The sequence below is a fragment of the Mauremys mutica genome, chromosome 3 (genome assembly GCF_020497125.1).
Source record: "Mauremys mutica isolate MM-2020 ecotype Southern chromosome 3, ASM2049712v1, whole genome shotgun sequence".
NCBI classification, from domain to species: Eukaryota; Metazoa; Chordata; order Testudines; family Geoemydidae; genus Mauremys; species Mauremys mutica.
The window spans coordinates 144565976-144585535 of NC_059074.1; the positions used below are offsets into that span (position 1 = coordinate 144565976).

A 19560-nucleotide genomic window follows, 5' to 3' on the forward strand; every position below is an offset into this window, starting at 1 on the left:
TGTACAGAAGGAGGTTCCACACTCAGCTCATTGCCTCCCTAGAAATCTAAACTATATTAGTGTCCTGAAGACGAGGGTAACCCTGTATGTGTCTGAAGCATTGTTGACTAAATGTCCCAAAAGACATCAGAAATCAGTCTGTGATAATTTATGTAGGAGTGGGTCAGGTTATCTCTGTCAGGATCCATGTGATGAGAACCTGGGCAGTGCCCCATAAGACATGCTTAGCTGCCTTTTCCTGGGGGAAACGGAGATGATAATGGCACAAGTTCAGCAAACTGAAAATAGTCCCTCACAAGTAATCCTTAGATCTGGGGCTTATGAAGTAAATCTAAGAGAAGTCTATTTGCAACACACAGTTGTCAGTTGTTTTGCAAAATGGTAGTGTGCAGACCACAGAGGCAATGCACAAATTCTCTCTCCTTTGATGAAGAACTCACGTGGTCCTTTTATTCCACTTTATAAAGTAGTAATGGTTCTAACCAAGTACAGGAGTCACCAAAGTTTCAAGGCTATTTTTCAGAGCTTCCTTTTTGGGTGAGAGCATGCTCCGAGCTGGGGATGGCAGTAGCCAGTTCTATTGGACTGAGGTTCTTGCCTGCTTTGATCACCTGGAATTAGGGCATCTTTTTCGATCTCAATCTGGAATCTTTTTGTCCCCAACAGGTTGGCACTTGAGATGGTAGAGAATGTTTTGATGTCTCACTTTCCCCTTGTCACTCTGAAGGAATTTAGGAAAATGCTTCTCGATTAATATGCACAAGACTCATGTTGATCCTTCTCTTGTCTGCATGCACTTAACTGATCAGTTTCCACACTTCTGAATCTGGTTTACAGACATACTTGCTTAGCTTTTGTGTTTCATGTTTTCTGTTCATACAATTTAGGTCAGGGTGGATTGATTTAAATCAGTGATTTTAATTTTGATTTAAAGAGGCATACAGGAAACTTTGATTTAAATAATGTAATCTTGTGCTGCATTAGTACTTTTTAGTTATTTTCCTAAAGAAAGATACATTTCATTGTTTGGTAACCTTTAAAACACGTTGATTTGCAATTAAATATAGCCTTTACACTAGATTTGGTACTTTTTGCAGACCAAGTGGATTCACTTTATCTATACACTGAAGCAGTTATATAGCTTAACATACATATATTTAAATTATTAATTTTGCATTTTTATGTTAGACAATTGTCAGTGATGCATTTACTATTTACAAGTTGGTTGGCTGTTTTTTAACGTGTTAATTGTTTTGATCTGCATTTGGATGGAAATTGGAATTCATTTAAAAATGCACAAAAACAGGATTTTAAAACTGTTAGAATTACTTTAAATAATCTAGATACATAAGAAAAAAGTTTATTAAAACATGTTTTGCATTTTAAATTGACTTATTAAACAAAGTAAGTATTATCTTTGGTTAGTGAATTGAACTGATTGTTTCTGGTCACCGTAATTTTAGAACTAGTAGATATCTACCCTTCTCACCTCATTTATATTCATAGAATGGAAGAGGAAAAACAAGTTTTCCTGCTTTTTTTCCACTCCCATTCAGATTCTCAGCTTTGAATGAATTAATGAACTGCCCTTATTGGGAAAACTGAAATTAAGGAAATATTCTCTCTGTCCCTGCAGAAGAGGTTAATGATGTCAAAAGCTGGTTTAGCACTTAAAAAACTCTTCCAGGTGCTTAGCCATTGACTTCCTTCAATTCAGTGGTTTGACTTTCTTTAAAACTTTGGAATGAACACATATTCCTTACTATAAACTATTAAAAAATAATATTTAAGTATTGATCATAATATCAGTTGTCGTAATTTCAAATTTAATTTTAAATAGATTTATTTTAAAACATGTATTTAATTTAAAAATCCATTTTTTAATCATAAATTTTTATCCACATGCAATTAAACCAATTTCTCCTGGTTACCTGATTTATGAGGCTCTTGTATATGAAAATCTACAGTCTTGTGGAACAACTGTGATTTTTACTGAGCTGATGAGTCCTCTTACTGAACCACTAGATGTCTCTAAGCTCTGGTTTCTAATATGGAAAATTTTATTCTTGATAGCACATTAATCCATCAATATTACTTTTATTGTTCCAGAACTTTTATTCTCATAACACAGACTCTTTTTCACAAGTTAGTTAAGGCTTAATTAGATACTTTTGCAAACTTGAGCTGACAAAAGCTTTTAGATCTGTGTTGGAGTTAATAGTTGAATCATAGAAATTAGAGATGGAAAAGACCAGTTAGACTGTATAAAATTACATGCAGGAGTTGGAATTAAATGTGTAAACTCCTATTGTATCTTTGATCATCTGTGTCTGTCCAGGCACATGGATTATAGTTTTACCCAACCTGTGGCTTCATTGCTCCAGGTCCTGAGCTAGCTTTGATCTAGCTAATTCAGGTTAGTTTATGTGAGCTGCAGTCACAACCCATGATTGCAATGTAAACATACCAAAGACCTTTGATTTTGTGAAACTCCGAAGTAGAGGGGAGAAGGAAGGGTAGTAGAGCACCCACGGGGGGGACACCTCAGTTACTGCGCACGGTGAGTAATCCTCTCTTCTTCTTCGAGTGATGTCCGTGGGGGTGCTCCACTTTAGGTGACTTTAGAGCAGTGCTCTCCTATGGAAGGAAGGGGCTTCGGAGCTGAAGTCATGGCAGATGATAATATAGTGAGTCCAAGTAGTGCATTCGAAGTTGCATACTGTTCTAACGCATAATATTGTATAAATGTATGGGCAGATGCCCAGGGAGTTGCTGCTCTTCAGATGTCTGTAACGGGAACATTGTTCAGAAATGCTATCAGAGTCGATATTGTTCTGGTGGAATGTGTGCAAATCCCCGTAGCAGGTTGCAGGTTATGTTGATGATAACACAGCTTGATGCAATCCGAAATCCATTTGGATATGGCATCTCCGTTTGATCATTCAGTGATTGAAACAAATAATTTCAGGGACCTGCAAAATGGTTTCATTCTGTCTGCATAAAATGCCAGGGCCCTGTGTACGTCGAGGGTATGTAGTGTGAATTCCTGACTACCTGTAGTGTAGAATGTTGGTAAGTGGATGGGTTGGTTGAGGTGGAATGATGAGGTGATCTTAGGTAAAAACTTAGGATGTGGTCTGAGAGTAAGTGTATCTTTGGACAATATTGTGTAGGGTGGATCAGCCATGAGGGACCCTAATTCTCCCACCCATCTTGCCGATGTAATGGCACCTAGAAAAGCCATCTTCATTGACAGGTGGAGAAACAGCATGTAATTAATGGTTCAAACGGGCATCTGGTGATGCCCTGGAGAACTAAGCTGAAATCCCATGGTAGAGTAGGAGCTCACACTTCAGGATAAATGTCGTTGAGGCCTTTCAGAAAGCACTTGGTGGTAGGATGCACAAAAATGGATACGCCATCTATCTTGTGGTGAAACATTGCCTAATGTGTAGGGGCGGTTCATATGCAAAAAAGTGAGAAAGGAAGGGTCTCCCTCAGGGAGCTCTGACAATGTATGACTCTCCATTGATGTAGAAGGAGACTTGGGAGTCCGCAGACTACACCTTGGCCTAAGCTGCAGGGCAGCAGCTCCAACCCTCACAATAAGAAAGATGGGTAAAGGATGGGTGCAGGCTCAGTTCTGCCCATTTCAGACAAAGACTTGACCCTAGTCCTGAGAGAGGACAGTAGTTCCGGAAAAGAACTCGAAAGAAGGGCAGGAAAAGCCTCCTCAAGCACCCCATAAGACTTGGCAGTTCAAAGTTGTCCAGGTTCAGTGTCTGTAGAAGAGCAAAAATAATGAAGAAATGGGACAAGCAAAGGATGAAGGAGAAGAGGGTGAATGAGTCAGTCCCTGACCTTCAGTCTCAAAATTAGGACATCCTCGTATTTGAGGAGCTGCCAACCATCTTAAGGATGATAGCATGTACCCTGGAGCCATAGAATGAGTGTTTGCCAGTGCCAGGGGATCCTATGCTATCTTCCTTTCATATGGCTCTGCATGTCTACATCCATGACTGAAAAGACAGACAATGAGTGGTGTATTCTAGACAGGAAACGTGATCAAAGTGTGGCATTAAAACTCACTGTCCTCTGAGAACATCAGATGTGGAAATGTTTACTGAGAACTCAAGAATCGATGCTGCCTTTTCAGGGTCAGTGAAAAGGACAGCACAGACTGTGGAATGAGGTGTGGATCTCAAGGATTTCCTTGACAGAAAAAATGAGGTGTCTCTTTGAATAGCATCTTTGTGACCTTAAGCCTTTCCCTACAATCGTCAATTTATGCAGCATATGTTTCCCAGGGAGAGTGAACTGGTCACAGAAGCTTAGCAGATCTCCAAAGGCCAAAGATAAAAACTGTGAAGTGACCAAGACTCCCATTTCTGAGCACCGCTGTCTTCAATGTGAGTTCACATGTGACATGATTCTGCCACTTTATTGAGACTACCATGGCTCTAGGATAGAGGCCATGTAGCTAAAAGAGTGGGTAGTGTTTGTTTTCTTTCTTCCAGAGCCGGGCTAACAGACATACCTTTTAAAGGCCAGTTTCCTTTCAGTAAGACTTTGAGAAAGTCAACAGTCCTTGGCTGATTCAAAGAGCAAAGTTCTGTCCCAGGAGATGCCAAGCTGAATCTTGAATTTGCGTTCAAAGAGGAGCAGATGCTGGGAGACTAGAAACTATAATCCAGTAAAAAGGAGGCATAGCCATTTACAGAAGCAGTTGGCCTTAACAATGTACAGTCTTTCACTGACAAAGGAGAAGTAACAATTATCAGAAGAGTTCCTTCAAATTTTAACCAGTCAACCTGAAGTTTCTAGAGTCTGGATATAAAGTCCCAACATTGGGGGAAAGTTGAGGAACTGTTTTCATACTTTCTTAAATAACTTCAGAGGGGTCCTGGACAATACTGCTGTATATGGATATGAAATCCATTGTATTACAACAACTCCATTCTACTACACAGTGCCACATTGGCCCAACAAAAAAGCAACTGAGGTACCCTAAACAATTTCCTAAAGATACAGCCCATTCTCATTGGGATCTATTTTGCTGTCCCCAAAACAAGGAGACTGTGTCCAGTTTTTAATTTAAAATGGGTCGATCCTTCCTAGGTATCTCATGTTTGTAGAATGAGAGTCTCTCAAATAATTTATTCAAGATGTGAAGACGGGCAAATTCTAATGTTCCCTGGATCTCAAGGTTGTATACCTACCTGCATGTGCTATCCTGCAGTCTATCAAGAAGTATCTGTGACTTATTGTCCTGAACCAATGCTACCAGTCCAAACCCTCCCTTGCAGTCCCAAGGAGAGAGGATATTATTTTAATCACATAATTAATCACACTGTTAAATAATAATTGAATACCATTTATTTAAATATTTTGGATGTTTTCTACATTTTCAAATGTACTGTTTTCAATTATAACAGTACAGTGCTCACTTCATATTTATTTTTATTACAAATATTTACACTGTAAAAAACAAAAGAAATAGTATTTTTCAATTCACCTAATACAAGTACTGTAGTACAATCTCTTTATCATGAAAGTTGAATTTTAAAATGTAGAATTATGTACAAAAAATAACTGCATTCAAAAACAAAACAAATCAAAACTTTAGAGCCTACAAGTCCACTCAGTCCTACTTCTTGTTCAGCCAGTCGCTCAGACAAACAAGTTTGTTTACATTTGCAGGGGATAATGCTGCCTGCTTCTTATTCACAATGTGAATACACTACAACAGTGCCATGAGAACACCTGCTCTCACTTTAAGGTGACATTATGAATAAGAAGCAGGCAGCATTATCTCCCGTAAATGTAAACAAAGTTGTTTGTCTTAGCGATTGGCTGAACAAGAAGTAGGACTGAGTGGACTTGTAGGCTCTAAAGTTTTGATTTGTTTTGTTTTTGAATGCAGATATGTAATAAAAAAGAAATCTACATTTGTAAGTTGCACTTTCACGATAAAGAGATTGCACAACAATACTTATATGAGTTGAATTGAAAAATACTGTTTCTTTTGTTTATCATTTTTACAGTGCAAATATTTGTAATAAAAAATAATATAAAGTGAGCAGTGTACACTTTTTATATAGTGTTGTAATTGAAATCAATATATTTGAAAATGTAGACAAACATCCAAAAATATTGAATACATTTCAATTGGTATTCTATTGTTTAACAATGCGATTAAAACTGCAATTAATCTTTTTTTATTTAATTGCGTGAGTTAGCTGTGATTATTCACAGCCCTAATTTAAACCTTCTGTTTTCCCCTTGGGGAGTCTGGACCCTGGTTTTCACAAGAAAGTTTTATTGTTTTGTGTGATCTGTACTGCCTTGTGCTTTACGTGATTAAACATAAAGAGCATAAAGTTAGTAGCTTGAACAAAGTATTTGTGTTGACTGCTTCACAACTATTGTGTTCCCCCAGAAGGACTTAAACTGTAAACCAGAAGTTTCACACCTTTGGGGTTGAGTTCTGGCTGAGGGGGTATGTTTAAATACTAGGAAGTCTGAAATGTCCAGAGGGGCTAGGCAGCTGGACGGTGGGTTCTGACACTCGGAGGGTAGTGACAGATAGAAGGTCTGCACCCTGAGCATGTGCAAAGGAATCCTGAGATTGGGGCAGTGGCTGGACTCAGTTCAGACTACAGGAGCTTAAAGCACCCTTTGGATCTGAGGCACTGAGGCCTGAATTCCCCTCACAGTAGTGTTAGTGGGTGGCCAAGAAAGGACTCTCACTAGGATCCATGACATGGGATACAAGGAACTTGTTAGAGAAAGAAACTTTAAATGATGCACAGTTACTTTCTTAAATGTTTAATACACCTTCATGTTTGTGTTTATGTAATTTATGACAAAATTAAAAACCGACTTTTGTGACAGAGGTAGATTTAGGACCATTGAGAGAGAAACTTGTTTCTTGCAAAATATCTGATCTTATTAGATAACATCTTGTAATTCGACAAAATAAGTAAGATTTTTGTAGTTCAAGCAGGCTAAATTATTAGCAAAGTGATTGCTGAATAATCATGTTTTTCATTTGGCAGTACTTAACAACAGTCATTCCTTATGAGAAGAAAAGTGGACCCCCCTGTGTTGAAGATCTACAAACATTAACCAAAAGTGAGTAAATATTTAAAATTCTCATGCTGATCTCATGTCCCATACATAGTATTGCCAAAAAACGAGTGTTCAAAATCGTGAATTAGACCCCCAAAAATCATATTACTGTTTTTAAGCCATAATAAATTTTGGGTGGTTCTTGTTTGTCTTCTGGTTTTTGAGTCTCTAGAAAGCACTTGGATCATGTTTTCAGGCTTGTCTCTGAAACTGACAGGGCTACAAAATTTTTATTTTAACTAAAAGCTGATATTCTCATGTAATGACTTGACTTCAGGAGCAAGAGCCCTAAGAAAAATACCAAATATCATGAATGTTGGCAACGCTGCTTCCCCACTCCCTCAAAATATGCTATGTGTACTAATGGGCTTATCAGAAAATTTGTGTTGAGTTGAGAAAACCATTTATGTAGTGAAGCTAGAACTTATGAGAATGAGAGTAGATGGGGGAGCTATTTAATTATAGTTGTCAAATAATTGCTGTTCAGAGACTTTCAAATCTACTTTTCTTGGCCTAATTTTTCATGTGACAGTTATTTTGGGGTGTCCAAATTAGGACACCCTAATGGGATCTGATTTTCACAACGTCTGAAGTGTCCACCCTCTTAAAAGCAGGTCCTTTTAGGGTGTCTGAGTTTGAGTACCCAGAATTACAAAACACTTCTGAAAATGTAAGATCGTATGTGCATTTCTGCTGTCAGGAGACGTACAAAATTTTAAAATAGTAGAACATTTAAACAAAAGTAACTTACATACACATTCTTTTCCTGCAGTATGCTCCCTTGGCTAGTACTTAAGATTTGTGTTTAAACTAGCGCTTTCTCACAGTTAACTTCATTTTCTGTTTAATCCTGTAATGAGGTCATAATCCTTTACTTATGACTAAAGCATAGTTCAAAATGTCAAAATTCCAGTATTAGCCAAGGGGGAGGGGAAGCCAAAAGTCTCAGCAAAATAACTTTTTTTAGTTAACAACCAAAACATTTATACAAATGTGTACTGTAAAGAGGTAAGTGTTTTCTGTGGACTGGTTGAAACCTGATCCTGTTACTCAGGTTTGGTCTACACTACAGAGAGAGGTTGAGGCAGAGCAGCTTATATCTAATTACAGGTATGTCAGTGTACACACTACAGCCTTGCTCCCGCCGATGTAAGTGCTCTACTGCACCAACATCATAACTCCACTTCCAAGAAAGGCATAGGACTTATTTTGGTGTAGTTAAGGCAATGCAGTGTCCCTATAGACAGAGTTACTTACATCTGCTGCTGGCTGTCATTCGTGTCAATTTCATGGCTCTTTGCTGGAGCTGTGAAATTGACAAGAAAGCCAGGCTGACACAGGGTGGGTGGGGGGCTCCAACTAGACACAGCTGCCTTCTGGGCTCCCAGTCATGCTGTGCCTGCCCTGCTCAGAGTTCAGCTACCCTGCGGCTCCTTAGTCCCAGCCCAGCTGCTGCCTGGGCTCCCGCTCAGAGCTGGGCTGTGCCTGCCCGGCTCCCTTCGGGAAGCCCTAGTACTGCACGGAGGCTCCCCATTGCCAGGAGCCTGGATGCATTCCCCAGCTCTTGGCTCCCCGCTCCTTGCCGCAGTCAGGGTCCCATCAGGGAGCTCAGTGCCTGAAGTCCTCGAGTCCCCTGGGGGCAGCCAGGCTCCTGGTGCCAGGGAGCCTTGTGCCCAGTGTGGGGGTGGCCAGGCTCCCGATAGTGGGGAGCTGCATGTGGAGCTGAGAGGCCCAGATTCTTAGACTCCCATACTCTCCCTCTTAAATCGGTGGAGGCATTCCTGGTGAGGACACGCACCACCAACAAAAGGGCATTAACCACTATGGTAATTACTGTGATGGTTGAAAGTTTAACCTAACGTGGGTCAATGTATGTTTCTAGTGTAGACATGCCCTCAGTAGCAGATTTCCTGGCTTACTTCTTGCTTGTGCAATTGTGAAGCAAATATTGAACTTGTTATTTAAAGCTACGAACGCTGAATATTTCAACATAAAGATAAATATAGTATTCTGGAATAGTCATATGGTATTCAGATTCTCCCATGAGCATTCTGGAGCTTATTAAATGCTGCTAGTCGGTAAATGCTGTGCTTCTGATTCTTTCATTCCTCTCGTGTTGAGAACACTTACAGAGGGATATACTTCTCAACATTCTTTAGTTGAATATGGAGCAACAGACAAGCATAAGTAAGCCAGGGCAGTTAACAGAGGTTTTTCCTATAGTTAAAGTTCCACTGCTCCATGGACCAGCAATGGAAATGTCTTTTCTGTATTCTGTGTTATAAACCTCACAGCTGCCTGTTTCAAAACATAAAACAAGCATTGCATGTAAAAGTAGAAACTTCTCATTAATAGTTTGATCTTTTTCAGATCCAACTCTAAATGCTTGCAAAAAAAGTTCTACAGTTGGCAAGTTAACTAAATTGAGTCCTTTTGCCAATAGGTTGTTTAGTCTACTGTGGTTCATGGTAGTTGTCCGGCTTTTCAGTATTATTTTCTTTTCAAATACTGGTTTTTTTTAGAATTCATGTCTCACTAATTATTAGCTATCATTATCGACAGCTAACACTGTTAGCCAGCTTATACAGAGTGAAATTTTTGCACAACCTGAGTGAGAAAGCACTTTGCATTCCTCAAACCATATGAATGTTCCCAAGAGATCTGAAATATTTTCAGAAATAAATATAGCATCCTCTTGGATGGTAGGAGCCTGCAAAAGTTTTTCTAACATTTTCAGTACTTAAGTAGTGTTATGCTTATTCAGTCTGCATAAATTAAATCCTTGTAGATATGAATTTCTTTCACATTCCAGGAGTTCCTTCTTGTAATAACTGCCACCAGCTGTAAAACACTACGTGAAATCCTGATTGCTGAAATAGTTCTTATATAAGAGTTGACTTTCAGTATTATTAAATTAAACGTAGGATCTTCACAGTAATGTTTTGCTTTCTAATATTGTTAAGGGATTAGCTAATACCATTGAAATTAATCTGTCAGACTATTTAACTTTTAACTGAATATTTTGAGTAAATGGAAACCACAAAGACAGCATTTGAATGCCAATATATTTAAGTACATCATTTAAAAAATTAATAAATTAAAATATCTTGATTTGGCAAAGATTCTGCTATGTCAGGTTTTGCCACATGGGAGGCTGTGAAAGATGGGAGTTTGTCTTTATATATGCAAAGAAAAGGTCAGACTTTAATTTCTTATATTTAATATTATGATGTGTTACTCTGAAACACACAGACCACATAGCAAACAGGCAGTTTCCGACCTAATTCATGGTGTTGGTATGTAGACTTTGGATCAGGAAATTTTTCAAAGGGACAAAGAGTAGTTAGGCATCTAACTTCCCATTGATATTAACTGCTATTTGTGTCGTTGAAAATTTCTCCCCTGTCTTTACTATGGAATTTGAAATTGTAGGCATTCTTTTTTTGCTTACTTTCACCCTCTTGGTCAACTCTCTCTACCTTTTACCCTCAACTATAGTTTGATTTTTACAACCATTCACCCTTTCTACTTCTTTATATCAAAAACTTGTGGCTTCATCTTAGGGGTTTTTTTACTAAATATTTTGAAGACTTTCCCTTTTTTGGGCAAGCGGAGTGTTCACAACCATAACTACAGATTCTTTATTCCAACTCCACATCTTGTCCATATGCAAATCTGAATGTTTACCCTCTGCAGAAAGCTTGTCTCAAAATTGTCCATACTTGTTTATAAAATGTGTCTTATAAATGGTATTGTTAGTAAAGAATTCTGTCAAAATCAGTTCCAAATGCAGTCAGGTGTTTGCTATCCTCCCTGGACTGTGGTTGGAAAAATCAGTTGACAGAATTTTCTCTTCCTTCCTGATGGCTCCAACCCTAATTAAGTTATTAGCTGGGATAGTTCAATTTTAGCATGTGCCCCTACAGGGATCTTTTCATGTCTAAAGACTGTCAGAGAAGAGAACCACCACATTCTAGGAATGTCAGTATGCTCTTGTCTTCCACCTTGTTTCCTAAATGCTTAATTGCTGTGAATGGAGTCACAGATTCTTCTCCAGTAGATGGGGAAAGGTGAAGTGGGAGTGCAATGACACAGTTATTTCTCTAGCCATATCTCAGGGTGAAATAATACAGAATAATACGTAACCTGGTGAAACTTACAGAACTTCTGTAGCTGCACAACTGAAAGTAAATTTGGCCTACTAAAACCCAGTGCTAGGGGGAATAACATGAAAAAATACTGAAACATTAAAGGATTTACAATTTCAATATCCTGTTAGAAAGTTTTCCCCATTGTAAAGATCTTGGTTTAAAACTCCAAAACAACACTGATAGCTGCTAAGTGGAATGAGAAATGTTAGTACCATGTTTTTGTGTTTTCTTTACTGTTTATATTGAATTTTATAATAAAAGTGCATTGAAATACATGACAAACAAAAACACCTACGTCTGATATGATCAATCATGTTAAAGAAAAAAAGCTATTAAAAATTCAGTGTGGTTTTTAAAAAGAGTCATCTTATACAGTACTCCTTGACCCAATTCCCTGGCTCTTATGTGCATACACTATAGATTTAAGTTAGAATTATGCATATGAAAGGGGTATGGAGCAGCCCCCATGTGTCTGCCATTCATTTTTTCAGTATTCCAATTACATATTTTCTAATTGATATGGATGCAATATCTAGATGAGTAGTTAAAGTATCTTCAGTGTGCTTATTCGAGTAACATCTTTAATTTAAGACTAATGATCTGAATTATTGCTTTTTCTCATCCACCCTTCCCCTCCCATGCTTTTCAGTTCTTTATGCTATGAAAGAGGACAGCGAGAAAGTGCCAAGCTTATTAACAGACTACATTTTAAAGGGTGAGTATGCCTGTTAGTATACATGCATTAGCTGAGATCTTTTATTTTAAGTTAATATGAGGTATATTAAATATATATTTTCAAATGCTGTTCTTGTGGCATTCATGAATTAATAGGTCTGTTATCTTCTTCTAGTCAAACTATGCTTTAATTTTATTTTATGTGCCCAGAAGCCCCTAAGCATGTCACACCATAAATAAAACATTGTGACTGTAATTTCTTTTGTGATGGTCTAAAGCACATTACAAGATCGCCATAGGACATCATAGTATCAAAACCAAATCATTTAAGATCTAGTATAAAAGTAAAATATGAATAGTTCAAAATGTATTAGACAGGTTTTTCTGAAACAATGAACTACTTAAATAATCTGTGGAAATAATGCACATTGCTGATACAAGGCTTGTAGACTTGTATAAATTTGAAATTTTCCTTCTGGTCACTAGTAAATATAAGAACAGCCATACTGGGTCAGACCAATGATCCATCTAGCCCAGTATCCTATCTCCTGACAGTGGCCAATGCCAGGTGCTTCAGAGGGAATGAATAGAACAGATAATAGACTCATAGACTTTAAGGTCAGAAGGGACCATTATGATCATCTAGTCTGACCTCCTGCACAAAGCAGGCCACAGAATCTCACCCATCCACTTCTATAACAAACCCCTAACCTATGTCTGAGTTATTGAAGTCTTCAAATTGTGGTTTGAAGACCTCAAGCTGCAGAGAATCCTCCAGCAAGTGATCCATGCCCCATGCTGCAGAGCCCCATGCTGCTGTAATCATCAAGTGATCCATCCCCTGTTGCCCATTCCCAGCTTCTGGCAAACAGAGGCTAGGGATAAAAAACCATGCTCTGAAGTATCCCTGCCCATTCTGGCTAATAGATCCATATGTGGCTATCTTCCACAGACAACGTCCTTGGATATTTTTTTTTATTCTGACAGTTTCTATTTAAAATTAAAAGGTTTGATTGTACCTACTGTATATTTTCCAGTGCTATACATTGTCTGATTTTCAGTGTGTCAGGCAATGGGGATCATCATTTACCTTGAAAAACAGTTCCACAATCTAATAGAGATAATCATAAGGATTCTAGACATTTCACCTGAAATTGCATTCTTAGTTCATTCCATCACTACTGGTTATTTCATTTTAAATCATTTCTCTCCCTTAGTTATCATGCTCCACTTTATTTTGAACTAAACTATACAATGCATGTTTAGTGTAATTAATCTCTCTCCATAAATTAATCCCTTTGTTACTTATTTTGGTGTTTTCTCTTAAACTCCCTCCAATTTGTCTGCATCTTTGTGGTATTAAGATGCCCAGAACAGAATGTGATAATTCAGGCACAGTCTTGCTTCCTTCTCTCACTTATGCACATGTAAACACGTGTGTTTACTTTTAAGCATGTACATAAGAGTAGTCTCATTTACTTCAATGCTTAAAATTAAGCATAGGCATAAGTTTTTGTAGGATCTAGACCATAGTGTGTAAGTGGAATTGCTGTGTCCCTGCTCCATGATGTGATGCCTCTTTGTATGCAGTCCAAAATTGCATTACCATTGTTTGTTGCCAGATCATACACTGCACATTCATCTCTAACTTGCTGTCCTTGATTTTTAGTGTTACTGTTTTCCAAGTATCTGTTTTCAAATAAAATATCACTTGATTTATTCTCTTCATACCTAGTTGGTTGTATTTTTCTAAGCTGATTCTTGTATTTCCTGCTCATAATTTTGATTGCTCAGACCTCACAAGTATTTACAAATCCTCACAGTTTATAGTTATCAATAAATTTACTCAATATGCTGACTTTATTTCAATTTAAATGAAAATAAAAGATGGCTGTGAAATGTGCTAGGCCCCCTAACGCACAATTTAATATTACAAAAAAGCCCAGCAGTATTAAAATAATCATTATAACAAGAACACTGCTAGCTAGTCACCTACAAACACTCTTTCCACATCTTTTTTGTTCTGTCCTTTCCAAAAATCCAATCAAACAGATGACTTTTGCAGGATGGTTGAATTCAGTCTGTGTTTGATTTTCCTTTCATCTTAAAATAAAGCCAGGAGCTTTTATCAAATGCGTAACATTTTGACTTCACAATCTTTCTAGAATATCTATGTCTTGTCTGAATTCTCTAGCCTTGCTTTAGCTCATATAGAGTAAATAGCAGAAGCTGCTTTTTTGTCTAGAACGTCTAATTAAGTGTTTTTTCTCATGTGACAGGCAAAACAATTAAGCTGAAAAAATTCTAGTGATACTATTGAAGTTTATTTTTCATCTTAGTAACCCTGCATAGAAAGAAATAAATTACTTAGTATTTGTATTTCTTAGGGAAAGAAAATAATTTGTCTATTTTGAAAGATGCTTGGATGTTTAAAACGTAGTCATAATTTTTAGTAATTAAATACTAATCAGAATGGGCACATTTTACACACACATTCTCCTAATCTGGAGACATGACTAATGGGTTAACTGCACCCACAGGGCCACCAAAGCAGCTGATGACTCTGATTTTTTGGTATCTTCACTCATCCTCTTATATAATCCTGGGAAGTGCATCACAGCCCCAGCTGAAACTCTTCCAGTGCTTCAGACCATAAATGACCATAAACATATAAAAACTGTATACAAGAATGGGGAAAATTACAGATTGGAACATCTTCTGTTAAATTTAAATTGCCTGTTCTCATACAAGACTACTCTTCCAGCCTGGACTCATGACTGATGGGGAATAGCAAGCGGTTCACTCAAAATGAGTGGAAGGGGTCAGAGCAGAATGAAGAGAACAGTCCACTACAGGTGAACAGTGAGGACATGCGTAGACATACCTGAGCTAGGTTCAATCTAGTTAGCTTGGTACCAACAGTGAAGCTGCAGCAGCACAAGCTGCGAAATGGGCTAGCCAACTTGAGTACAAGCCTGCCAGAGAGCCAGGCTGCGTACCTGGGTGGCTAACCCATGCAGCCATGGCTTCACTGCTGTTTGGTACTCAAGCTGTCTTGGGTATGTCTGTATGAGCTGCAATCACATCTCCAAGTGCAATATAAACATACCCAAAATGTTCTCAGACTTTAGTCTGTTATCTGGCATGTAGACAGTTCTTTCAAAGGATTATTAATGGAGGATTAGATCTTTTTAAACAATCTGTTCAGGCAGGCTTTGATGTTGCAGTGCCTTGGAGCCATTTGCTGCTATCATTCATTAACCATTCTTGTATACGAATTTCAACTTCATCCCTGAATTTCAGGGTAAAATGTTTTACCTGCTTTTTTGAAGGTAGTCTCTCTTCATTGGAAATGTTGAGGATATCTTGATCAAGACTAGAACAACAGTGAGGATTTTGGGGCAGCATGCCACTTTCTAGAAGCATAGATGTGTGTTTAGGGATAACTGACCTGATTTCCTATAATTGATTCTAGTCTTAGCTATTTTGATAAATACAAGACAGATTACTTGCTGTTAAGGTTGAGTCAAGAAATATTAAGTACAGAAAAAAATAAGTGTTAATTTCATCATGAAAGTTATTGAAGTATGTTAAAATCAAATGACTCTTTTTTGTTTCGGTAGGGACTTCTACTTTCCCTAAAAGAGTGGACAGGGTTGTTTTGTGATAATGGCACATTGTGCAGCTCTGTGTGAAGTCTTGATAATACTGAATCTTGTCAATATAATTAGCTGAGTTTTTTCTAGTCCTGAATACTGTTTCTCAAGCTGAAAAATAGTTCTCTTCTAAAAGTCTTTATTAAGTGGCTATCATCTTCAGTGAACCCTTATATCAAGGCACAATTTTCACTCATGATAAAATGCACAGAAGGGAATACTTAAAAAATACGAGAATATTCAGGCCAGCACATCTGGCTAATATGCATATTAAGGGAATTAGATAACATGAGAAAGCTCTGGAAGTTATTGTTGAGAAGTTGTTTAGAACTAAGGATTGGAGGAGAAAATAAAAATATTATAACAATTCTTGCAATTGCCATTTTCAGTACATAGTGGTATAATGGAACAAACAGAGAGAGAGAGATCTGTGTTCATCTATAGGTAAATGGAATACTAAGCAACAAATCTTGCCAAATGTGATTGCTTTTTTGATAGAATCAAAAAATTAGTTGAGCTTAATAGAGATTCACTGGATTTCGTTAAAGCATTTTTTATACAAAGTGTCAAGTTCTCTCAAATATGCTCGAGTACTGATGTTGATTATCTACTTTGTGGAGGACTAAACGCAGGTAATAACTACTGTGATGAGTTGGAATGTCTGGTAGGGTCTTGTTGAACTTATTGTATTGTTTCATCTTTAATAGCTTCATTACTGGTATGGTTGAGTGGGTAGAACAACATGCTAATGAATTGGGAAAGACAGCTTAGTCTATTGCCTGTGACACTGGGCAAGGACTTTGGCGACCTGAGTTCTGTTGCCAGCTCTGCTGCTGATCTTCTGTGTGACCTAGGGCCAGGTCACTTCTCTTTTCTATGCCTTTGTTTCTCTTCTCCCCCTTTGCCTGTCTTGTCTAAATAAACTGTGAGGTCTTCAGGACGGGTACTCTATCTGATTGTGTATGTGTACAACACTTAGTACAATAGGACCTGATCTTGGATAGGACCTCTAGACACTATAGATGATAAATAATAAATTGGAAGTTGGTACTAAATTAGGTGTTGTGAGAACTAGTAAAGCAGAAAGGCTATAAAAGGTATGAAATAAAGGGAGGAATTAATAAATTGAGCTCTAACTGGTAAAAAGGCCAGGTAAAGCATCTAAGTGAGTGGAAGGGAAGATCCTCAAAGGTACCAATGCCAAAAGAGACCTAGGACAAACTAGATGTGAATATGTAATGCAGTAAAATAGCTAAAAAGGCCAGTCAACTTGGGGCTGTTTCCAGTGAGGCATCACATTATGCGGGGGTGGGGGGAGGATAATTTAGTGAATTTCTGTGATTGGAATCAAAATACTTTGCATTGCGTTTGCCATTCAAAGAAGTCTTTAAAACGAATATTAAAAATAAAATTACTTTAAAAATATGACTTCAGCTTATCCTCATTCCAGTGATCAGTTAGGTAGTAGTTCTTCGGATCCTCTCTAAAATGTGTAACACTTCAGAGGCAAGTTGCCAAAACTGGACCCGCAGTTCCAGACAGGGTCTTTTCATGGTATTGCACAATGGAATAATTATTTCTCTTGTTTTGTTCATACTATTTTTGATGCGGTCTAAAATCCTTTTGTTTGTCTTTGTGACAATTCACCATTGTTTCCATCCTTATGTTACTGGTAATGAAAGAGGCTTAGTGATTTATATTTAGTACCTTGTAATTCATTACCCAGCAAGATATGGGTCAATGTATGATTTTTAGATCTAAAATAGAAATACTTACTAATGTGAAATTCAAGCAGACATTGTTTAGGCTGCATTCCAGATGTGTTTAAATCTTTCTGAATATGATTGAGAAACAAGGTGGGTGAAGTAATATATTCTTTTGGATCATTTTCTGTTCGTGAAAGAGACAAGCTTTCAAGCTTACACAGAGCTCTTCTTCAGGTCTGGGAAAGACACTCTTAAGGTATATCTGCCCTGCAATACACTGATAGATACAATAGATACCCACAGCTGGGCCATGCCAGCTGACTCAGGCTTGTGGGTCTCAAGCTAAGGGGCTGTTTAATTGTGGTGTAGAAGTCCAGGCTTGGACTGGACCCCAGAGTCTAAGATCCTGTGAGGTGGGAGGATCCCAGAGCTTGGGCTCCAGCCTGAGCCCACACATCTGCATCACAGTAAATAGGCCCTTAGCCCTAGCCCTGCAAACCCAAGTCAGCTGGCATGGGCCAGGCATGGTTGTCTAATTGCAGTGTAGACATACCCAAAATGTAACTGCTAAATGCAAGGTGGAACAGATTGTTTAGCACATGTAGTTAACACACATTGTAAGAGAAGTGGCCAGTTAACACCTCTGCAATCATAAAACAAAAGAGGTGGTTTTAGTGGGTTACAGATTGTTCTAATAAGCCATAAATACAATGTCTTTATTAAGTCCATGATTTTCAGTGTGTAGCAAAGTTATGAATTTAAGCTCCCAGGCTTGTCTTTTGAAGGTGTTGTGCAAGTGTTGTGAATATGATTGGCACTTGAAAACCATAATAGCCATGTTTCAATCCCAAGCCAGGATGGAGGAAGCAGAAGTGTGAGATGTTAGTGATCTGAAGGAGAGGGATGTGTTTAGTGTCAGGAAAAATCTATATTAATGAATCAAGGCCAAGATTTTAAAATTTTCAGTTAAATAAAAGTATACCATCAGTTTGAAATTGGAAATTTCAAATAATGAGTTAAAAGTATTTTTGGGTGCTATACCTTCTCCACAGTTAATCTCCCAATTTTAGTGGTTTTACAATCATATTTTTCTTTTAAAAAAATTCTTCTCATATTATCATGTGAAAGATCAACAAAAGCAGGGGAAATAATGAAAATAACATTTTAGTTTGTGCATTTTACAGCACTTTGTGCAAACTGCAGAGCAGAGATGAATGTATTTTCTGTAATTTCGGCTAGCGAGTGTTCTTAGGTGTTACTTACAATAATAGTAGGTACAAAATGTTCAGATAAGTATGATTAAGTTAATCATGTCCCTTTAATAGTCTCACAGCAGCCTTCACTCTGCCTACTTGCATACACAGTATGCATTACAATACTATAATTTCATTGCATGATCACATAACGGGATGCTATTCAGTAAATATTACATCATTATACACAAAGGAATAAAACTTTTCTGTAATTGGTAAGAATATAGTATGTAGAATTTTTCATTATTGTGTGGCATGATTATATATAGACATGGTTGAAATATATAAATACAAAGGGCCAAAGATACATTTGCTGATGGCCACATGTAAAAAACCCTAAATAGATACCTATAGCTTGAATCTTTTGATTTGTTAAATTAAATCTCTAGCCTTAACAATACATTACAGTAGGTTTTTTGCATACATTATATATTACCATTGTGATAAACTCATCTGTGAAAGCCAATTAGATTTCCTTATTCTTGACACAAAGACATTTATAAGTTTAGATAATACTTTCTTATTTGAAAAATTACTTTATTAAAGTTCATATGAACACTTTACCAGAGTAAGCTCCTTTTTAAAATCTTCCATTCTTACAGTAACACAAACTGACTGGCTTAAAACTTGTAACTAATCTGAGTATTCTTGCCTCGTTGCTCATAAATGAAAAAATAGTGGTTATGAAGGTAGTTCAAGAAAAATATTGCTACACATACCGCCAAGTAAAATGGAAGAAAATGTGTGTATTTGTCTTTCTGTCAAATTAAATAGTTTTTAATTATTCTTCCGACCCCCGACTATTTAGATTGTGGAAGTCGTATGTTTTCCCATCTTTGAACTTGTTTCTTTTATCCCGCACCTGATCTTTTAAGTTACCAATAAGGGCTGAAACTGAATTTTTGTTTTAAATTAAAAGGCAAAAATGTAACTGTCAGTGTTTTTATTTTTAAATTGTAAACATGTTTCTGATAATAAGGGTGTTTTT

General features: G+C 37.4%; 1 protein-coding gene across 3 annotated transcripts in view; it reads left to right on the forward strand.

Annotated features, from left to right (window-relative positions):
• FEZ2 (fasciculation and elongation protein zeta 2) overlaps nucleotides 1-19560 on the forward strand; it is a 44424-nt gene that overhangs the window by 22519 nt on the left and 2345 nt on the right. For all 3 annotated transcript variants that reach the window (XM_045011828.1, XM_045011829.1, XR_006578506.1), the window contains exons 6-7: nucleotides 7059-7134; nucleotides 11932-11997. In XM_045011828.1, the coding sequence (XP_044867763.1) occupies nucleotides 7059-7134; nucleotides 11932-11997 (142 nt within the window). The remainder of the gene's footprint in view (nucleotides 1-7058; nucleotides 7135-11931; nucleotides 11998-19560) is intronic.